We start from the raw sequence: 23228 nt of genomic DNA, 5'->3' as shown, positions 1-23228 counted from the left end.
AAACAAGAAAACAATCTTCATCTGAGAAAATCTTCTTTATAACAGAAACGCCCACAAGTTAACGCTTTTCTCAGGATTAAAGATTTCCTGTATTGGCTCTTTAAAGGGTCAGATCAATTTCGCATTCTGATTTTTTTTTTCTTTTATGAGCAAAACAGCATTAACATCCAAAATGATTTTAAAAAGGAGCATCGCTAATTTTAAAGTGAAAAAGTGGTAGGGTAGCTATTAGAATGCGTTTATGCTTCACGTATGTATTCTGATATAGATAATCATTTGCTCATTTCTGTATTTATGGCCTGAAGAAGGGTTACCTTTGAAGGTTCATCACAAAATGTATTAAGTTACTCCAAAAAAAAGGTGTCATCTTATTTTTTATTCTCTTTATTTTATTTCTAGTTATTAAAGTAAAAAGAAAATGGTTGCTGGTAAGAGGCTAAGGAGCGCTAGGACTTTTAACGCGTGGAAGAGCGTGCTCTAGACCTTAACACCTGCATTGAGCTGGCGTTAGTTCTAGAAGCGTAGCGCGCGGTAATTTCCTGCGTGCGCTAAAAACGCTAGCGCACCTCAGTAAAAGGAGCCCCAAGTCTGCCTCTTCCATGTAACTACCTACACTCCTGAAGTGCAGATTCAACATAAAGTCCAACTCTGTCCTCACTTTCCCATTCCTAGGAAATGTGTTGTGCTATTCTCTTACCGTGTTTCTCCGATGGTAAGACACTGTCTTATTTTTTTTGGAAGGCCAAAATATGCTCTAGGGCTTATTTTCGGGGGGCTGCCTTATTTACCCGTGAACAAACTCCTGCAGTCTCCGTTAGGGAGGGATGAGGGAAGCTGCCTGTGTTTCCTGGCGCGGAGTCACGTGCGCGCGCTGCAGTCCTGTCACTTCCTCCTCTTCACTTCATGACGAGGCGCGGCACGCAGCCATGGAGGCAAATTCGGTAGACGGAGGGACCACATGGAGTCACCCACCGTACCACCCGATTCGGGTAAGCGCAGGTATCGGTGGGTGGCTTATTTGCGGGGGGGGGGGGGGGTGTGTGCCTTATTTTACAATTTTTTCTAAAAAGGGGGGGCTGTCTTATTTGATGGCCCTGCCTTATCATCGGGGAAACACGGTACCTTTCAACATGAGGAGAAAGATTTGAGAGCAGCCCTTTAGGAGGCGTGAAAATTGGCCTATAGAGATAAGTAGAAACGCTAACCCCCCTGCCTTTTTTAACGAAGCCACACTAGGCTTTTTTTATTGCCAGCCGCGGTAGTACTAGCTCCGACGCTCATAGCAATTCTATGACAGCTATTATCACCGCAGCCGGCAATAAAAAAAGGCTAACATGGCTTCGTAAAAGTAAAAGGGGAGGGGGGGGAGTAAGGTCACCCTCTGCCATATCTCCTTTCTCCTCAGAGAAGCATTAAGGCAGGGGTGTCCAACCTTTTGGCTTCACTGGGCCGCATTGGCTGGAAAAAATGTTTCTGGGGCTGCACAAACGTGCAAATGCTGCAGTAAGACACAGGAGGGAGCTGGCAAGACGGTAAACACCCAGGGGCAGCAAAGGAAAACACTGCATCGCCCTCGACCGGGGCCACCCAAAATACTTCACTGGGCCGCATGTGGCCCTCGGGCCACAGGTTGCATACTCCTGCATTAAAGCATTCTTACCTTAAAGGGAGAAAACCATATTGGATGACAGGTGTGGATAAACCCATTATTTTACAAATACTTTTAATAGTCTTGGCTCATTATGATTGCAAAATTAATATGGTATTTTATATCATCTAAATCTAAAACTTACATTTCATCAGGATTTTAAAATGACACTCTTTTACAAGGGCCAGTACCAATGAAATGGACATATTCTCCTTTTTATTCCCTATTCGTTAAGGGCTTCTGTTTTTCTACACCAAATTGCTTAGATCAAACAGTGTTAATGTTTTCTGAAGCACACATACCTTTCTTTGTTTTTGAGGAGCTGTTTTCTGTACTTTCACGATTTTGGACCTTGTCCTGGTCAGGCATAGAGCTCAAATTTAGAAGGGCACGGGTGGCTGTTACCTTGTCAAGCCAGACCACATTACCTGAAAAGCCACAAGACCACACTTCATTAAATCAAACTGACCTTCTGGTGATCATCATTACGGATGATTATTGGATTTTACGAAAATGGCTTTGAGAGAGCCCCGAAAGACAATACTGATAGATGCCATCATACTTTCAGATATAAAGCACAATAGCAGTAAATCAGCAAGCTTTATTACATTTCATCACTATGCAGTCCTGAAATAACATCTTTCAAAGGCATAAATTTGGGTAAAATAACCCTAAAATACACAATATGAGGAAAAAAATTCTGCCTGCCCAAAATGAATATAGATTCATATTTAAGTATGTACGCTACTGAAGACAGTTTTTCAAAAAGAGATCTTCACATAATTTCACTTGTTAGTCCCTATTCTCTCATTCAGTAGGGTTTAGTCTATTGCATTCCGATCCCCAATATATAAAGGATTTTTGCTGTTGTGCTAAGCTATTCCTCCCTTATGTTTTTGTATAAACCATATTGTTTTTGTTAGATGAATATGTTATTGTTACATGTCTGCTGATAATGACCTGACTTGTATACCGCCCTGATGCTTCTGTAAAAGGCAGTACTGTGGAACCTTGGTTTATGAGCATAAATCGTTCCAGAAGCATGCTCGTAAACCAAATTATTCGTATATTAAAGCGAGTTTCCTCATAGGAAGTAAGGGAAACTCGCTTGATTCGTTCCCACCCACCCCTACCCCCCAAGGCCAGCGGCGCTGCTCCACCCCCCCCCCCCCCCCCACCGAGAACTGGCATCGCTCCGTCACCCCCCTCCCGAACCGGCATCCCCCGCCGGACCAAATAGAAGCCTTACCCCATCTGGCACCAGCACGCAGCCCCAGGACGTGCCGGTGAACAAAGATCCCTCCTGTAGTCTGGGACTTGAGCATCTACGTTCACCAGCACGTCCTGTGGGCTGCGTGCCAGTGACAGATGGGGTAAGGCTTCTGTTCGAGCGTGGGGTGCTGGTTCTCGTGGGGGGGGCCTTCGCAAGATGGGGGGAGCGATGCCAGTTCTCCAGGGGAGGGAGTGCTCGCAAATCGAGACAACACTCGGTTTGTGAGTCACGATTTGCGAGAATGTTTTGCTCGTCTTGCAAACCGCGTTACTCGCAAACTGAGGTTTGGACTGTATATCAAATATCATCCAGATTAAAATGATGCCCTAGGATATATGGACATACAAAGTACATGGAGAGAGTACAACGTAACACTGAATTATTTAAGGAAAACTGAGGAATCATGTACTCAGATCAGTGTAAATATTCTGGTACTTTGACGGTGAAGGGTGCCATTGAAAGATTTCTAAATAAAAAAAATAAAATGTTTGTGTTATTTAAATTGGAATGTCTCTTATTTTTTGCATTGCTGACTGCTCTATTTACTACGGTTTTTATATTTTACAATTAAATGTTCCTTTTGTTCTCCCTTGACTAATTTATATCCAAAGACAACTAAAATAACTTAAGAATGAATGAAGAAATGGTTTGCATTTCCATCACCTAAATCTTGTCATTATACAAGATTTTTTTATCAAACGTTTGCATTCCAGGCTAGTAAAATGAACGCCTGGTGGAGTACTCTAATTCCTCAAGCACAATCTTATCATTCTTATAGAAAAGTATTGAAAACCTATTTGTTTGATAAATTCATATCTTAATCATTTAGTACTGTATTTATGATATGTATTTATATGATTCGCTGACTGTTCAGCTTTTCTTAATGTGAACCGCCTAGAACTCAAGGGTATGGCGGTATACAAAAATAAAGTTAAACAAAACAAAAAAACCTTACAACAGTTGTAGAAGTAAGGTTCAGGCAAAAATTTTGCTTTCATCAGAGTCCTTGAGGCAAAAATAGATTTGCCCGACGTCAGCAATGGCCCTGCTCGTCTCCTCAATCAAAGTCCAATGCATTAGTTGCAAAATCACTCCTCCTACCATAATGACTCATACTCGCAGTACAGGTTAGTGGTCAGATCAATTACCTAGATATTCAAGTTCCAGTCAAATCATAATTGTTCACTGAAGGACTAGAGTTGTAAAAAAAAAAGCTCTCCAGTCACAAGACCTAGAAGCCAAACCTCTGGTGCCAAACCTCCATAATATTGCAAACAGTTTTGTGGCTTTAATTAAATATAATTTAAGTACAAACACTGTACTTTTCAAACAGTGACATTCACTGTAGTGGTGATGGTCAGAGAAATCGGTATATCAAACCTTCTTATATCAAACCGATTCTTAAGAAAGATTAGGTTCTTACCTTAATATCTTCTTTCTTGTAGATGTGGTCTAGTAATCCTGAATGCTAGGGTTAGGCACCTGAACGCACAAGTTGCTTGGAGAATGATATCACTCATCTTTCAACTCCACCTCCTTCCCATTAGGCTTGCTCCTGCCCCTCAGTTTGTACAAAAGCAGTCAAGAACCACTGTAATGGAAGACATCGCTAGGAGGGCAACAGTGAGAACTCCTCAACACTATACTTCTGTCTGCTCTGAAACAAGTACTGTATAACGAAGACCATAGCAGATCCGGTACCGAAAAGGATGTTCTGCTGGATCTGCCGATTTTTTAATGTGCGTTTCTTAAGAGTGGCACAGCGGGTGCAGGTGTCAGCCCGATGCTCTGGACCCAAACACTGTAGGCACCAATTGTGTGGGTCAGTGAGAGAGATCGGGCGTGCACACCGCTGGCACTTCTTAAAGCCCGGTTGAGGGGGCATGAAGGGAAACACGGCCTCCGCAAAATCAAAACCGGAGGCCTGTATGGTGACAACAGGCCCCGCTTGGGCCGGATTCAAAAAAATAGAGAAAACGAGAGATTTTTTTTTTTAATCGAAGAAAAAAAAAAAAAAAGAGAACCCGAAGGGAAAAGGAGAAAAAACAAGAAAATAACGCGAGCGGGAAGGCAAAAAGGATGTTTTCAACGGCCGTTGAAACCACATGCGTCTTCTTCGCTCCGCGGAAACGAAGAAACTGGGGACCACGCACTCCTCCGTCGGGCGGGAAGGCACTCGCGCATGCTCGGTGCGGCCAACTAGAACTTTCTAGTAAAAAGTGTCCATACCGGGGCTCCGTCGGTGACGTCACCCATACGTTAAGAATATCTGCCTGCTGTCCCTGGATAACACCTGTTACGGTAAGTAACTGTGCTTTCCCATGCAAGGAAGGTTGACGATTTTGTAATGTTTAGTGCCAGAATATTCTCTTGTAACCATTGGTTTATTTTTTCCATTTTATGATTAATATTTGTAATTTCCGTTGGATCGTTAGTATCTAAGGGATGTAATAACTGGATATCGTTGGCATATGCAAAAGGTGTAAAGCCAATTGATTGACACAGCTTTAGTAGTGGTGCCAGGAAAATATTGAATAAGAGAGGAGATAAAATGGATCCGGGATTCCATAATTATTAGTGTTGCGTTCAGATATGCTGTTATTGCCGATAACCCTGAAAGCACAGTTAGTAAAATAGGATCTGAACCATTCGAGCACCATTCGAGTGACTCCGATTTTCCCCATAGCCTTACTCACTGTGCCAGGTGGTAATGGTTCAGGCTGCCAGTTGGACTGATGTCAGACTGAACCTCAACCCCAAGAAACTCTCTCTCTCTCTGTGATAGGGGGAGGACCACACAGCTGGCTCACTATTAATCCCAGCCAAGCCAAGAAAGAGCCAAACAGCCTGCACTCAAGCGCCTGATAAATCAGGCCTGCGAGCAGCTATTCGGGGGATGGCCCCTGTGCTCCAAAAATATTAAAGCAGGGTGGCTAGACAGGTGTCCCCGAGGGCTGACCCCGCTAGCAGCAGACTTCCACTGCGCAAATCTGTGCCTTCTCCCAGGCAAAAGAGAAAACCTCTGGACACCGAGTTTCAAACTTAAAATGACAGAAAAAAATAAAATAAAGCCGCAGAGCAGATCAGAAATACATCTGAGCAGCTTGCTTGCAGAAGAAAACTGAAGGATCAGGAGCAAGCTTACTGGGAAGGAAGTGGAATTGAAATATAAGCGATATTCTGCAAGAAATTTGCGGGTTCACAGGCATAACCCTAGCATTCAGGACCTCTAGACTCATTGCACTAGAACTGATATTAGGCTTTAAATTTTTTATCCTGAATCTAAAGTACTTGTAAATAAACTTATATTTACCAGTACTTTAGATCAAGGACAAATATATATAAAGATAAATTTACCATATGTTATAAAGTAAGTTTTTATTTTAAAGATGGAGTTGGTACATTTTTACTGACTCTGACTTCAAAATGGCTTCCAATTCTGAATCCGTAGCCTTGCTTATAAAATTACCCAATCCACAAAAGTATGCATGATAAACACACAGGTACTTTTTAAGCCACTTGGCTGCAAGCTACATCCCCCTCCTTTTTTTTTTTTTTACTAAGCTTCAGCAGAGGTTTCTACCGTGACCTAGAGTGCTAGATGCTCCAATATAAGAACATAAGAATAGCCTTATTGGGTCAGGCCCATGATCCATCAAGCCCAGTAGCCCGTTCTCACGGTGGCCAATCCAAGTCGCTAGAACGTGGCTAAAACCCAAGGTGTAGCAATATTCCATGCGACCGATACAGGGCAAGCAGTGGCTAAGGTGCTCTAACACTCATAGAATCTGAGCATTTAGTGCTCTGGGCCGCGGTAGAAACTTTTACTGCGGTTTAGTAAAAGAGGGCCTATGTTTGGGGGTAGAATGCGGCCATAGTTGTGATTTACACACATATTTTACAAGTGGGCATTTAGTCCTACTCAAGTGCAGGTGTAAAATATCTAGATTCCTTTCAGCCATGATAGGCGCTTTCCTGAGGCAATTTTACGGTGAGAAATTAAGGCCCGGATTCTATAAACGGTGCCACTGTTGGCAGCTGCCTTAAAAGCGGCCGCTGAGCGTGTACTAATCACGCAACAGCGCCTTTTACAGAACTCGGAAAAGGTAGGTGCCGGAAATGGAGGCCGGGATTTCAAAGTCTACATTTCCAGCACCTACTTTTGACGTGAACCACGCCTACAGGGGCGCTTTATGACACCGAACACCACTTGTGGCATTAGCCTCTGTAGTCGCGATTCTTGTACCTGTTTTAAATGCTTTTTTTTCCCCTTTTTTAAACAGCGTTTTCAACTTAAGTTAGGTGCTGTTTATAGAATCCAGGCCTAAATGTCTACATAATAGCTGTCTGCTTGGCCTCCCCATCTAGGGAACCTATTACAACATTATTCTCTAAATATTGCAAAGTATAAAGCAGTGAACGTTTAATGTTACCCAGTCAATGTATCTGTTGTACAGAGATGTTAGCATACACAAAAGCAAAACAAATGTATTTTCCTTTTATTTATTTTTTTTGTTACTTACATGACGTATCATCTACCCACTCAATATGAGCAGGGGGATACTCCTTAAAATAGGCAAATATATCTTGTGTACTCATTTCATCTACTCCGCAAAAATGGATAGTATCCAACCTCACATTTGGGACTGCTGTAAGAGAGAAAAGCCATTAACCAGTGTCCTCGGGTTTAGTCTGCACCTTGTATCTAATAAAAATTTTAAACTTTTTGACATATAAATTTATTGCCTTACTTATATATGTGGCCATTTAAGAACGTTTCAAAACGCTAATCATAAATTCTTAGCGTTTAACAATATAAAATTTAAAATGGGGTCCAGTTAACAAACTTTTAATGACATAACATTACTTACATGGAACAATAGGATGGTGGGGAGAAATACAATTTAAAAGAAAGAGAGAACAATTAAGGATAATAACATAGGGAAAGGGAAAAAATAAATTTTGCATAGGAAATGAATTTTTATGTTGAAAATGAGCTAGAAAAGTTCCATAGACCAATTAACAGTCATATGCGTCTTTAAATAAAAAGCTTTTAAGGCCACTCTTGAATTTATCTAAATTCTGTTCAGACCTTAAATATAATGGTAATGAATTCCATATTGTTGGGACTATCGTTGCAAAAGAAGAGGCCCTTTGGATACTAATAATTTTTAGAGATGGTACATGAAGAAGAAACATAGAAACAGAGTATGAAGGCAGAAATGGGCTGATAGCCCAACAAGTCTGCCCACTCCAGATCCCTCCCTCCCTCAAGCCTACCCACTTAAACAATACGAACCCTCCTCCCTGGGGTATCCATCTTTAGGCATAACTCTGTGGTACCCCCACCTGTTCGTCCCATCGACTCTTGAAGTCGAGCACACTACTGGCCTTGACCACCTGGCGTGGAAGATCATTCCATCGATCAATCACCCGTTCGGTGAAGAAGTATTTCCTGGTGTCACCATGAAATCTTCCCCCTTTAAGTTTTAGCGGATGCCCTCTTATCGCCATGGGACCCTTTAGAAAAAAGATTTCTTCCTCCACATCAATGCGACCCGTGATGTATTTGAATGTTTCTATCATGTCCCCCCTTTCTCTACGCTCCTCGCTGCTCAGACGTTCTTCATATGGGAGATCTTTAAGTCCTGAGACCATCCTAGTGGCCATTCTCTGGATCGACTCCATTCTCTTCACATCCTTTTGATAATGTGGCCTCCAAAACTGGACACAGTACTCCAGGTGAGGTCTCACCATGGCTCTGTATAATGGCAGTATGACTTCAGGCTTTCGGCTGATGTAGCTTCTTCTGATGCAACCCAGCATTTGTCTAGCCTTTGCTGAAGCTTTCTCCACCTGATTGGCAGCTTTCATATCTTCCCAGATGAGAACTCCCAGGTCTCTTTCTGCCGTAGTTCTAATTAAGTTTTTACCGTTCAAGGTGTATGTTCTGCATGGATTTCCGCTGCCAAGGTGCATTACCTTACATTTTTTGGCATTAAAGTTTAATTGCCAAGTACTGGACCATTGTTTCAATAAAAGCAGGTCCTGCTCCATAGTGCTGGGCCTGGTTGCGCTGTCAAGTTCTGTTGCCCTGCCTACAATATTGCATAGTTTAGCGTCATCGGCAAATAATGTAATTTTGCCTCAAAGTCCCTTAGTCAGATCCCCTACAAAGATATTGAATAGCATCGGGCCCAAGACCGAACCCTGTGGCACTCCGCTGGTCACTTTTGACATTTTTGAGGGAATACCGTTTACCATTACTCACTGAAGTCTACCGTGCTGTGAAGCAGATCTTAATGTTCTTGGAGGACCGTGTGGAATCAGCTATTTATGGATAAAAGTGGGTTCCTTGGTTTTCATGGTTTTGAAGGTGATTAAAGCAATTTTGTAACTGATACGGTGATGGATAGGTAGCCAGTGAGCGCTTTTTAACAGTAACGTGATCAAATTTTTTTTTTATTGGTAATAATTTTTATTGTCATATTTTGGATTAATTGTAGACGTCGGATGTCTTTTTGACAGACTCCTTTAAGCAGAGAATTGCAGTAGTCGAGTTTGGAAATTATGAGCGAGTGTATTAAAATATTAAGGGGCTGAGCATCAAGAATGTTGGCTATGGATTTAATCATTCTGAGTTTCCAGAAACAGTTCTTTATAACTGCACTGATTTGAAAATGGTAAGATAATTTGTCGATCAATACCCCAAACATTTTTATAAAAGCCAGAGAAACACTGGCAAGCTAATTCCTTGATAATCCATTTGTAAAACAACATTTCAAGAGATTTGTTGTTTTTTTAAATCAATTCCATAAATGATTTTCAGAGAAACAAAGGAAAAAAAAGACAGACAGACAGACAAGACAGCGGCCAAGGAGAGAGAGAAAAGAAAAAAAAGACAGACAGCTCACACGGTAAGTTTTCATTAAATTTTGTGATCTGTTAAGTCTACATATCTATTCTAGCACCGCTAATCTAACGGGCTTAAAACACTAGTTTAAATAATAAAAGACTCCTCACACATGGACTCTGCGGCCATTTTGAGAGCAAAGCCAGAATGGCAGGAGTATGTTAGGATTGTTCCTGCCCCAACTAAACCCTCAGACCACCCGGGATTGTAAAATAAGCCTGGAGGGGCCTATAGATGAAGAAGGGAGACAAAGAACAGAACACAAATTTTCAGCTTCCACTGTGAATAGTAATTTTTTTCCAGCTGAAACAAAAAACATGGCTGAAAATTATCCTTTCCATGAGGTTTTGGGAGAGGGAGGAAGGGATCTTGGTCTTACTGAGGGTGGGGATGGGGGTGTTTAAAAAAAAAAAGTAAATTTTCTAAAGAAATCTGCTTGGTGAAGCTTGATTTTATATTGGATATGCAAATCTTAGTTACTCATGTTCATTCTTTATTCATTTACTATTAAACCTCTTTTCAATAAAATAACACCTTTCGTCCGTAACTAAAACTGGACAGAAAAAGGATTTTGAGTCTGCTTTGGCACCACAACCAAAACTGAGGGCTCCTTTTACGAAGAAGCGGTAGCGGTTTAACGCACGTAATACCGTGCGCTAAACCGCCGGCCGCCTCCTCTTGAGCAGGCGATAGTTTTTAGGCTAGAGCGGGGGTTAGCGCGTGATGAAAAATCGCGTGCGCTGAAGCTGCTAACGCGGCTTTGTAAAAGGAGCCCCGAAATTCAGTTGGCCTCTAATAAAGGACACCCCAAAGCACAACTTTATACATTAACATGCATTCAGTTCATCAAATGTTTTCATCCGAATCAACAGGCAACAAGGACAACGAGAAAACCCTTTCAGCATCCACAATTAACGCCAATCACTTCTTTCAGCACGATACTGTAAGCATTCGGCAGCCAATGTAATAAATCCACCAATCTTTTCGCCTTACCTTTTTTCATCAGATCTGAATCCAGCATTATGCTCCTTTGTGCAAGGTTTTCATCCGCTCGAAAGTGGAAGCGTTTTGCTCTCTGCTCCTTTTTCTCAATTGCTTCCTAGAGAACACAACATGTTAAATGACAAAAATAAAAAAAAATGGCCGCACTTTATATCACCTCCACACAACGTATCAGACTAAACATTTTCACAAATCCTGCCATTACTATTCTCCTACTCGAGCAACTCCTTAGCCCTTTTATGCTTCATTACCACTTAAAGGATTTTCTTCTAGAGACTGTGGCTCTAGGTGCAATTCTGTCAACTACAAATACAGCAAGCAATGTAGCTTTCTTTTTCCTTCAACAAACAGGACTGAGGGGGAAGATTCTCAAATGTTCGCGGTAAAATCAGACGGGCTGCTATCGCAGCCACTAAGTGGCTTTCTCTCATTATTCCATGCTTTACCCTTGGAAAACAAGTGTGGCACCATAGCCAGGCCAAAACTCAGAGCTGAAAATGTTGTCCCTGCCCACAGAAGCACAAATATCTCCTGCGACAATGGGGATATGCAGGTAGGCCTCTGTGAGGTGCACAGAAGGCAGAAACTCCCTTGGCTGCACTGACGTCAAAGAACGCAGAGAATCCATGCAAAAAATACTGAACCCACAGACAAGCATTTCATTCCTTTAAGGTCCAGAACGGGCCAGAAGGTACAGCCCTTCTTCCAAACCGCGAAATAGATGGAATACCCGCCCCTTCCACAGTCTACCAGTGGAAGCAGCTCCACTGCCCCGAGTGCAAAGCTGCTAAAGACTGAAAGATTCCACTTCCTGGTTTAGGGTCGAGCCACAGGGGGAGACCATGAAGGCCTTAAGCACTGGGCCAGCAAAGTCCAAGGAATACCTTTTCTTCACCACCTCCAGAGCCCACTGATCAGAGCAGCCGCACCACATACCTCCATAGTATGAATGCACAGGCGGCAAGCCTCTTTCAAATGAAAGGAGGTCTGGAATAAGCAGATTTAGGATGAAGGTAAAAGGGGGACAACTTAGGAGTAATCTAAGCAAATCTTTATTTATGGAAAATGGGGTAGATTTATGGAATGGCCTTCTGGTGAAAGGGGTGGAAATGAAGACTAACAATTCAAAAAAGCATGGGACAAGCATAGAGGATAGCTAAAGGAGGATTGTAGAGATGGCATGGATAAGCAGACTAGACAGAATAGAAAATGATAGCAAATAAAGACCAGTGGCCTATCTCAGTCTTTTTCTAAGAGAAAGTCCATCTTTTATTCCAGGCCAAAGACATGGAACATGTTCAGTTACAGAAAAATCAAAGTTTCGCGCGAGGGGGGGGGGCATGCTAGTTTGCGAAGGGGGAGATGTGGAAGCGCACCAGTGGCCTCGGGGGTGGGGGGGGAATGGGTGGTGGAATGAATCAAGCGAGCTTCCCTTAATTTCTATGGGGAAACTTGCTTTCATATATGAGTAAATTGGTTTACGAGCATGCTTCTGGAACGAATTATGCTCGCAAACCAAGGTTCCACTGTATTTATAATTTTGCAGTCATCAGCTCCACTTGGCTGCCTCTTACATCACACCACATTAAATCGCACAAACACCAGCTTACCCACAGACTGCTTAGATGAGGACACTCGTTATCCTTTCTACATAAACAAATCCAACTACTTCTCATACTTTACAACTAAAATGCCTTATATTTATGTAATTGTATTTGCAATTTTCCAGATATTCAAATACCCCCCTCCAAAAAAAAGTACCTACCAGATAGCAGCAGCCACTATTTGGATCCTGTCCATGAATTTTCAATGCACTGCATGATAGTTGATGAAAACCTTTACAGTGCTGGGTGGAATGGGGGCTACCAACTCACCTGTTTGGATAGTCAGTAATATCCAACTGGTATCCAAATAGGTACACAATTTGAGTTAGGACAGCCCTCCTGGCAACGCTGCCTCTTTGGTTAAGGGGCTGGAGGGGACTTGATCGAAACGTTCAAAATACTGAAGAGAATAGACTTAGTAGAGAAAGACAGACTGTTCACCCTCTCCAAGGTAGAGAGAACGAGAGGGCACTCTCTAAAGTTGAAAGGGGATAGATTCCGTACAAACGTAAGGAAGTTGTTCTTCACCCAGAGAGTGGTAGAAACCTGGAACGCACTTCCGGAATCTGTTATAGGGGAAAACACACTTCAGGGTTTCAAAACAAAGTTGGACAAGTTCTTGCTAAACTGGTGAGGCTGGATTCATTTAGAGTACTGGTCTTTTACCCGAGGGCCATCGCGTGAGCGGACTACTGGGCAGGATGGACCACTGGTCTGACCCAGCAGCGGCAATTCTTATGTTCTTATGGTGCTAAGTATACACAGGCCAACTGAACACCGCAGCTAATATTTAAATCAAACCCTAACCACAGTAATTGAATATTGAATCACATGTTTCTCTTTTCCCTAAACGAGATATCATATATAATTTGTGTGTGCTTTGTGCAGTTAGGATGACTGGAGAAAAAAAAAGTCTCTCATGGGCATCACAACAGTAGTAACAGCTTGCTGTCTGTCCTTTGACTGTGTCCTCCACCTCAACGGAGAACATAAGAACATAAGAACATAAGCAGTGCCTCTGCCGGGTCAGACCAGAGGTCCATCCCGCCCAGCAGTCCGCCCCCGCGGCGGCCCAACAGGTCATGACCTGCCTTAATCACCAGAAGGGGCCCCCTTGCCCCCTAGGTTTCTCATCGAAGTCCTATCTTCCCATCAATGTCCTAACCCTCCGGCCTTGCACCTGCACGACCTGGTGAGCTGTCTATACTTATGCAACACCCCTGCACCTCCCTCAATACCCCACGATATTTTATATACAAGTTACACTAAACCAGGGGGTCTCAAAGTCCCTCCTCGAGGGCTGCAATCCAGTCGGGTTTTCAGGATTTCCCCAATGAATATGCATGAGATCTATGTGCATGCACTGCTTTCAATGCATATTCATTGGGGAAATCCTGAACACCCGACTGGATTGCGGCCCTCAAGGAGGGGACTTTGAGATCCCTGCTTAAACCAAACGGCAGTCAAACTGCCCAATTCTTTATTCTCTCACACAGAAATAAACAATTAATAATAATAATTTTATTTTTTATATACCGCCTGACCATGAATGGTTCTAGGCGGTTCACAACAAGTAAAACTGAGCATACAGCGAAGAATACAATTTAAAAACGGAAATACATCAGATAGTAAAACGTGAGAAATGCATAAAATTTTAAAAGACAACAGAATGCATTAGGATACAAATTTATCAAATAGTTGTGTCTTTAATAATTTTCTAAAATAGAAATAAGAAGGCGCTAGTATAATTTTTCCAAACCAAACATTCAATTTAGCAGCCTGAAAAGAGAGAGTTCTTTCAAGAAACCTTTTTATAACAACATAATTTAATAGAAGGGAATGAAAACAAACTCTACGTGTAAACTTATTTGAGTGGTTCAAAGAAAAATGGGAAACAAGGTAGCCAGGTGACAAGCCAAAGATTGATTTATAACAAATACAAGCAAACTTAAACACAACTCTGGCCTCAATCGGCAACCAATGAAGTTTTCGATAATATGGAGTAATATTAACTAGGTTTGTATTTGCTGCACCTTGGTCATATGGCTCAATATTACACCACAAAAAAACACAACAAAGTACTGAAAGATTTCATAGACCAGTGATAGGCAAACTCAGTCAAAGAGCCAAAATCAGCAGTACAACGATTAAGATATTTTTGAGAGCCCTACCCCACGTCTGCTTGCGCCACGTCAACCCGACTGACACCCCGCTCGCCCGCACGTAGTCGAAATCGATTCGTGGCAGAGCCTAGAGAATGACACGGGGAAAATTTGTCTCCGTCCCCGCAAACCATCTGATCCCATCCACACAAGCCTCAAATAGTTTTATACTGAACTTATTATATTAAAGTATAAAAAGAAACAATATTTTGTACAATTGTCAATTTATAAATCAGCATCTTCTCCCCACTCTCTCTTCCCCATTTCCCTTCAGTGTCCTCAGCCCACTCTCTCTCTACTTCCTTTCAGCGCACGCACATAAAAACAAGCAAGCCATTTTATATCATTTTCATTCTATTCATTCATAGAAATTAAAGTCTAAATAATGCCAGTCACATAACAAAACATGATTTTACAAAAATAATTTCCTGCACAGTCAAGCCTGCAAGGATTACTAGAAGTCTTTCTGCAGATCCCCTCCCTCCCCATTACCTTCGTGGCCAGTCAAAATGATCTACCAACAATAAAATTTTTAAAATCACAAAGCACACTGTATGCAGAGAAAATGTTAATTATCATTTATATTCTGCAGGTTTTCAAAGAGGTCAAGGCAGATGACTTAACGTAATGTCACCTCAGTAACAACTATACAAAAATAGACAACTATACAAAAATAGACAAATATACCCCCTCCCTTTTCACTAAACTGTGACAGCAGTTTTTAGCACAGGGAGCTGCATTGAATGCCTTACGCTGCTCTTGATGTTCATAGGCTCCCTGCGCTAAACCGTTATTGCAGTTTAGTAAAAGGAGACCATCACTAAATTGAAAATAAAATCATTTTTCCTACCTTTGTTGTCTGGCAATTCATCAGTCTCTGGTTGCACTTTATTCTTCTGACTGCATCCAATATTTCTTCCCTTCTTCCAGCCTCCTGTATGCTTCCTCTCCTCTAGAACTCATTCTCTCCCCCAAAACTTTTTCTTTCTTTCACCCTGCCCCCTTCTTTCTCTCTCCATGCCCTTTTTCTTTCTGTATGTCTGTCTTTCTCTCTCTCTCTCCATGCCCCCTTTCAGTCTGTCTCCCTTCTTTCTTTCTTTCTTGCTGTCTCCCTGTCCCCCTTCCTTTCTCCCTGCCCCCCTTTCTTTCTCCCTGCCCTCCCCCAAGCCACCGCTGCCGGGGAACAGGCCACTGCCGAATTCTGAGCTCTCCCTGCTTCCCTTCCCCGTAAAGAGGACGCTGAAGCGCCAGGCCAACCATCCTTCCCCATCCGACGTCAATTCTAACTTCGGAGAGGAAGTTCCGGGCCAGCCAGGCAGCGATTGGCTGGCCCAGAACTTCCTCTCTGACGTCAGAATTGATGTCGAGTGGTGAAGGTTGGTCAGCCCGGCGCTTCAGCGTCCTCTTTACGGGGAAGGAAAGCAGGTTGGGCACCGCTGCTCTAGCTAGCTGAGCCGCACTCAAGTGGGTAAAGAGCCGCAGATTTCCGACCACTGGCATAGACCATATGTTCTTGATTTTCTGCCAATGCAGTTCCACTGTGGAAAAATGCCAAAACTTGCTAAATAATTCACCCAGCTCTGATCCAAGCTATTTAATAAGTGCAAAGAGTTTACCACCAGTGAAGTTCACCAGAGGAGCCTTTTGCTCTCTTCATTGCTTTCCCCACCAAGGTCATGAACACTCTCTCAGCATTCAATGCTCCCATCTTACAATGAAGTTAGTGCACTAAAAACTGCCTGCATCCCCCCACCCCAGCACGGCCTCTAAAACAGAGATTCCTTATCTCCTGTAGTCACCCTTGCTTGGCCTATTCTGACATGACAAAGTCGAAAGTACAGAATTGTCCATTTTCAAAGCCAAACTGCTAGACGTCCCCAAAATGTTTTTTCCCCAAAAAAATTGCCTACCTGACATCTAGGCCAACAGAATGTCTAACCCTTAGAACGCCTAACTTTATACCCCATTTTCGACCGCAGAAACATCCAAGTTGAAAATGTCCAAATTCAAACCATTTGGACGTGGGAGTGGCCATCATTGTGTGTCAAAGCAGCTCTTGATTGGCGAGGCCCGACTTTAGTGCAGGAAGAGGCGGTCGGAGCATACCGCCTGTGATTTCCTTCATTCGCTGGCTCTCCTGCCTATCCGGCTGCCCTCTCCCGTCTCCCCTGCTAAAAACCGTATTTGCGCTTTTTCAAGATTCGTGGGGGTTCCTAGAATGTAACCCCCGCGAATATCAGGGGAGTACTGTACTTGGCTTTCAGTTTCATAAAAGGGATGTCCAAATTCTGGTCACAGATTCATGACCCTCCTGAGAGCATACATATTACTCGGAGAAAGAAACCATATTTGTTGTAAAAAAAAAAAAAAAATTGCTTTGTTGATAAACTATAATGATATAGGCAATGACTGATCATAAAACTCAGGATGTCTCTCTATTTCTTGGCAAACAAATGAATCTCTCTCATGTGCACATCTAGGCAAATATACTCTAAAAAGAACAGATCCAAGTTCTCTTACCTTAGACGTAACATCAATTCCTGTTATAAAGGTTCCAGCCTTGTTTTCATATCTTCTGCTCGTGTCCTAACAAGATACCAAAGCATAACATTAATGGAATACTACAGACAAGTTTTGTAACATAACACAAACTTTATTCTTCTATACCGCCATAATCAAAACAATTTTTAGGCGGTTTACACAGAAGAAGCCTGGACGATCAGCGAAATACAAATAGTTAAAAATACAACAATATTCAATGTAAAGTTTTGTTAACAATAGTATCCACATTTAGGAAATGAATTTATCAAACAACCCTGACTTAAGCACCATAAGACAGCATGGCTCCACCAATGCAATTACCCAACCAGGACTGCTGCATACTTGCTTGAAATGCAAGAGTCCTATCCAGATCTGGATACAAAGGCAGGGCCTGAACTTTTATCGCTCAGGTTGGCAGGGGAAAAGGATACAAAGGACATGTTTGGGGGAAAAAAATAGGTTCAATTTATGCTCATTCTAAACCACACTGTCCTTTTTGATCATTTTTTCAAATATGTTTTGCCTACTTGCCATTTGTGTACACACTATCCGCTAGAACTTTAAACAGATAAATCAATTGGACGTGTGTTCATTTGATATGTATACGCATGCGATTTGTTCACAAATGCACATCCCTAGAGGATACCGCACAGACAGCTTTCATAGCACCTTGGTACATGAGGTCTCAGCCATCAGGCCAACGCAACTATATTTATCGTTTGCCTAATGCAATCACATATGCTGTTGTGTTAGTGTTACGTGCCAATTCTCATTGTATCAAATCCAGATGTGCAATATATACCATGATTTAAATGGTGGAATTGAAGTACACGAGCGACCAATTCCCCGCAATTTATAGATAGGCTCCTCATTCCCGGCCGGCCCTGCATTGCTCCTCGAGAGCCGCGAATCCCACGAGAACTTGCGACAGCCTATCGAGGAGTGGTACAGGGCCGGCCGGGAGCATGAAAAGCTCACTCCTGCGTGCCAGCCTGGGTGCACCGTTGGCTGCTACTTTTACAAAGGAAGATTTCAGTGCACACACACTGGACCACCAGGGAAGAGGTGAAGGAGGGAGGGTGGTAATTATTAGTGTTGGCCGGCGCAGGAGATGTGAGGGATCTCTCCTTTCCCAGCCTACCAAGTTAAGGGGATCTCTCCTGTCCTGGCCTACCACTAGGGCAGAGGGAGGGAAGGAGGGAGGTTGGTAATTATTAGTGTCGGCCGGGGCAGGAGACGGGAGGGATCCCTCCTGCCCTGGCCTAAGACAGGCCTGGAGGAAGTCCGGGAGGGTTTCGGGTGGTCACTGGTGGATGACTCAAATATAAACTGGGACCCCCATTTTTGGGCCAATTTTTTGGCCCAAAAATCCCCGTTTATATTTGAGTATATACGGTAGTAATACAGTAAATGATGGCAGATAAAGACCTGAACGGTCCATCCAGTCTGCCCATAAGCTATACTCATTAAAAACTACATGATTAGATTAACTTGACTTTGATATTTCTGGGCCGTAGACTGTAAAGTCTGGTATTGTCCTAGGTTCCAAATGCTGAAGTTGGATTAAATATTAGGGTTCAAAATAGCTTAGTTCCATAGGAAGCTGTGTTTTGTGGCAGTTAGTCAAAGACCATCGCTGGGAAAATAGAAAAAATTGTGACAAATATCCAAGTAATAAAAAAATGAAAGCTAATTGTATAAAACTCAGTTCAGGGACTAATGGAAATGAAAGCCCCAAAAGTACAGAAGCAAATCGGATGACAGCCTAGTGAAAGCACATTCTGTTTACAGCTGAAAAGCCTCAAATTTATGGCAGGAGGGGAAAAAAAATAGTGTTAAAGTGGAACTAATGGCAGATCTATGGCTCTCTCACATGCATGATTCTGAATTTTCAGCAGCGACTATTTTCCTTCAGTTTTTCCTCTTTTCCAGGTACCCTCCCCCCAAAACGAACGCAAAAATGTTACACGCGTAGTAACAATCGCAAAAACAAGTCTAACTGTTCTAGACCAATACACTGCTGCTCCACCAACCTCTATCCGCAACCTCGTCATGTAGAGCAGTGGTTCTCAATCCTGTCCTGGGGACCCCCCAGCCAGACGGGTTTTCAAGATATCCCTAATGAATATGCATGAGAGAGATTTGCGTACATGTCACTTCCATTATATGCAAATTTCTCTCATGCATATTCATTAGGGATATCTTGAAAACCCGACTGGCTGGCGGGTCCCCAGGACAGGGTTGAGAACCATTGATGTAGAGATTCCGGGCGTGCCACAAGAGATTCCAGAAATGTACCTTTTTTTAAAAAAAACCTCTCTCTATAAGTTTACACTAGAAGAGATGACATATACACTTCTCCTTCCATATTCAGCATTCACGGTTTCGAGCTTGCTGGCTCCTCCCCCCAAATTATGTCAGCTTGCACAGAGAAATCGCTGATTCTAAGCGTTTACAGAGAAAATCGCTCATTCCCAGCACTTTCTTCACCGTGTTTTGCCTCTCCTTCAGGAACAGGCCAGGTCTCCCACCATGTTATTCGTGGTTTCACCATATTCACGGTGGTTTTTAATAGAAAACAGCGAATAACGTATGAAAAAGTTATTTGCGGTTTTTCTGTATTTGTGGTTCTGTTAATCCCCTATCACAGCGAATACGGAGGGAGAAGTGTAAATCACGTATGCAAGAGTCTGTCAAAGTTATAAACATCTATGTGCATAAGGATACAACCTCACAGACAAGCATCAGACTTTGACATGATTGGTCCTTGAAAATTACCAGCAAGTCATTTTTATTTTTACTTTTTATGCAATAGTTATCCTAAATTGGGCAACAAAGCAATCAAGGCTTTGTTACCGTTTGGATCTTCTTATCTTTGTGAACTTGAATTTTCAGCTCAGAGAAATTGAAAAAAATAAAAAAAAAAGAGAACAGCAGATAATGGATGATGAAATGCATGTTTACTTGTCGACTATTGAGCTGCATGTTGAATTAATTTGCACTCAAAAACAAGCACATCCATCACATTGACTATCTACTTTAGTTTCACCGTTGTTACAATTACATCAAATACTAATAAACTTAAACTTGAACCTATACGTATCTTAGGGCTCCTTTTATTAAGCTGTGTTAGCGTTTTTAAGCGCACGCATTTTAGCACATGGTAAACCCGCGCTACGCGGCTAGAACGCATTAGCGTCTAGCACACACGGAAATTTAGCACTATTCCGTGCATTAATGCCCTAACGCAGCTTAGTAAAAGGAGCCCTTAAAGAACTTTAAATAAATGACTCTCAAATTTAATTTTTTGCTGGTTTTGCAATTTTATAATTTCCTATAATGTGCTGCAAAAAACATTTGCTCTGTTTAGCGTGCCACAGCTAAAAAAGTTTGAGAAACACTGATGTAAAGCATCTTTAACAGACACATTTTTAAGTTTCTCCTAAAATGATAGTATGAGGGCTCATCTTTTAGTAGTCATGTACTGTGATCCTATTTTTGCCACCTCGAGTAGTGTCAAAGTGGAAGCATTTTGTATCAAGTGTGTCCCTTTCAGCAATGAATTACAATAGTCAAGGTTACTAATGATGATAAGAGCCAGCTCTATGGGTGTTTGAGGACCCACAATATTGAACAAACTTGACTATCTAGGGAGAGAAATTTTCCTGTTGGGTTTAGCACCCCAATAATTCTGAAAGTTGATTCCTATGCTAATGACTGTAGAAAAGATTATGGTACTTAAGGCTTGGTCAATAAAAAGAGATTAACCAAACTGATCATGTGCAACTTGTAGAAACACTTCTTGGATATGTGAAAGACATTGAATCCTTCATAAATTACTGGTCATGATGCATCTTTGTATACACAATAAGGCACTGAAACATTTGATGGATAGCATTCTGCCATACGAACCACAGCGCATGTTGCGCTCGGTGACTCACCATGACCTACATATTCTGACAGTGGTTTAAACAGCTGCGGCTAGCCGTGTCTAGAGCTAGAATATTTTCGTGTGTGGGTCCTCGGGAGTGGAATAAGCTTCCGGGATATTTAATGGAACAAAAAAGTTCTTATAGTGTCACTGTCTGAGTGTGGAGTGTCGCAACGGGAGGTATAGTAAATATTAAATAAATTTGTGTGAGAAGACCTCAGTGTGGATTAAAAAGTCAGATAAACGAATTAATGTTCAATACTTAAACCCGTGTACGGGCAACACCCCTGATCTAGAGCATCCCACCTAAGACTCACAGAAAATAACCGTAAAGTCTCAACATGCCAAACCCTCTTGGAACAAGAGCAGGCAGAATGACAGTGCCAGAGAGCCTCACTCCCACACCTCTTCTAGGGGCAAGTCAAACGCCCAAAACAGGGGTCTCAAACTCCCTCCTTGAGGGGCGCAATCCAGTTGGGTTTTCAGGATTTCCCCAGTGAATATGCATGAGATCTATGTGCATGCACTGCTTTCAATGCATATTCATTGGGGAAATCCTGAAAAGCCGACTGGATTGCGGCCCTCAATGAGGGACTTTGAGATCCTTGGGTGGGACGCTCTAGAATAAATCACAAGTGCCAAAGTCTCTCCTCCAGGGCCACAATCCATTTGGGTTTTCAGGATTTCCCCAATGAATATGCATGAGATCTATGTGCATGCACTGCTTTCATTGGGGAAAGCCTGAAAACCTGACTGGATTGCGGCCTTCGAGGAGGGACTTTGACACCTGTGATCTAGAGCAATGGTTCCCAACCCTGTCCTGGAGGACCTCCAGGCCTGTCACTTCCATTATATGCAAATCTCTCTCTTGCATATTCATTGGAGCTAGCCTGAAAACCCGATTGGCCTGGTGGTCCTCCGGGACAGGGTTGGGAACCATTGCTCTAGATCACAGGTGTCAAAGTCCCTCCTCGAGGGTCGCAATCCAGTCAGGTTTTCAGGATTTCCCCAATGAATAGGCATTGAAAGCAGTTCATGCACATAGATCTCATGCATATTCATTAGGGAAATCCTGAAAACCCGACTGGATTCGGCCCTCAAGGAGACCCCTGAGATAGACTGTCAGCCCACTGGGACCTGTATGTCAACCACTTTGAGTGTGGTTGTGAAGCTAGAAAAAGGCGGTATAAGTTCCAATCCATATCCCCCTATGGTATTTTCTGAGTCCCTGCCCCAAAGAGCTTCTAGCTAGGCACAGTGGGGAAGGGTTTGCCGAATCCTCGGTGAGCAGACGGGAAGAGCTTCACAGGAGGTTGCCCGTCGCACATAGAAACCCGGACCTCTCCCCCCCCCCAACCCCGCGGAGCCGCCCACTCCAGCCCGAGGCTCGCGGCCTAACCTACCGGAATCAAATCCTTAAAGGACCGCCGCACCGGGACGGCCTCCAGCTCGCCCTCCTCCACTTCCATGGGCTCCGGCTCGGTCGTCTCCGACTTCACCGAGATCCGCAAGCCCCGAACGGCCGCCATCGCTCCCGGGCAAGAGGCGGGAGAGACGCTGAGCTCGGTCGGTCCTCCAGTGCCAGCGAGACGCGGAGAAGAGAGCGCGAAGGGCAACTAGAGCGGCGGCAGGGCGAGCCAGGGATTGTGGGAACGGGCGCTGCTGCGCATGCGTGTTCGCGCACGGACGCGGTTTGATTCACGCACGTTGGCACTTAGAGCAGTGGAGGTCCAGCCGGCCAATCGGGTTTTCACGTCCATTATATGTAAATCGCTTCATGCATATTCATTAAGGCTAGCCTGAAAACCCGATTGGACCCTCTAGGACAGGGATCTCAAAGTCCCTCCTTGAGGGCCACAATCCAGTCAGGTTTTCAGGATTTCCCCAATTAATATGCATTGAAAGCAGTGCATGTAGAGAGTTGCGCGGTGACAGAAATCCCACCCATCCCCGCCAAGATCCTCTCTGTCCCCACCCATCCCAACAAGGAATTACCTCAATCCCCGCCCATCCCTATAAAAAGCAGCAATTACTTCTGACAGGATCATCAATTCCACAGTTTCTTTTGTGTTTGTGCTGTTTTCCTTGTGGAATCTCTTTGGTGGAACCCTTTTTTTGTTTTCTGTTCAGGTAATTAACTTATAAACCCCTCTT

At 43.1% G+C, this 23228-nt stretch overlaps 1 protein-coding gene across 1 annotated transcript in view; it reads right to left on the bottom strand.

The window, feature by feature from the left end:
* NCBP3 (nuclear cap binding subunit 3) overlaps positions 1-22798 on the bottom strand; it is a 62519-nt gene extending 39721 nt beyond the window's left edge. The window contains exons 1-5 of the mRNA XM_033922844.1: positions 22478-22798; positions 17123-17188; positions 10828-10933; positions 7445-7570; positions 1951-2076 (exon numbers count right to left, since the gene is read on the bottom strand). Coding sequence (XP_033778735.1) covers positions 1951-2076; positions 7445-7570; positions 10828-10933; positions 17123-17188; positions 22478-22603 — 550 coding nt within the window. The 5' untranslated portion in view covers positions 22604-22798. The remainder of the gene's footprint in view (positions 1-1950; positions 2077-7444; positions 7571-10827; positions 10934-17122; positions 17189-22477) is intronic.
* Between the last annotated feature and the right edge of the window lie 430 nt (positions 22799-23228).

Source organism: Geotrypetes seraphini, chromosome 15 (assembly GCF_902459505.1).
Source record: "Geotrypetes seraphini chromosome 15, aGeoSer1.1, whole genome shotgun sequence".
NCBI lineage: Eukaryota > Metazoa > Chordata > Amphibia > Gymnophiona > Dermophiidae > Geotrypetes > Geotrypetes seraphini.
This window is presented reverse-complemented; position numbering and strand designations above follow the sequence as displayed.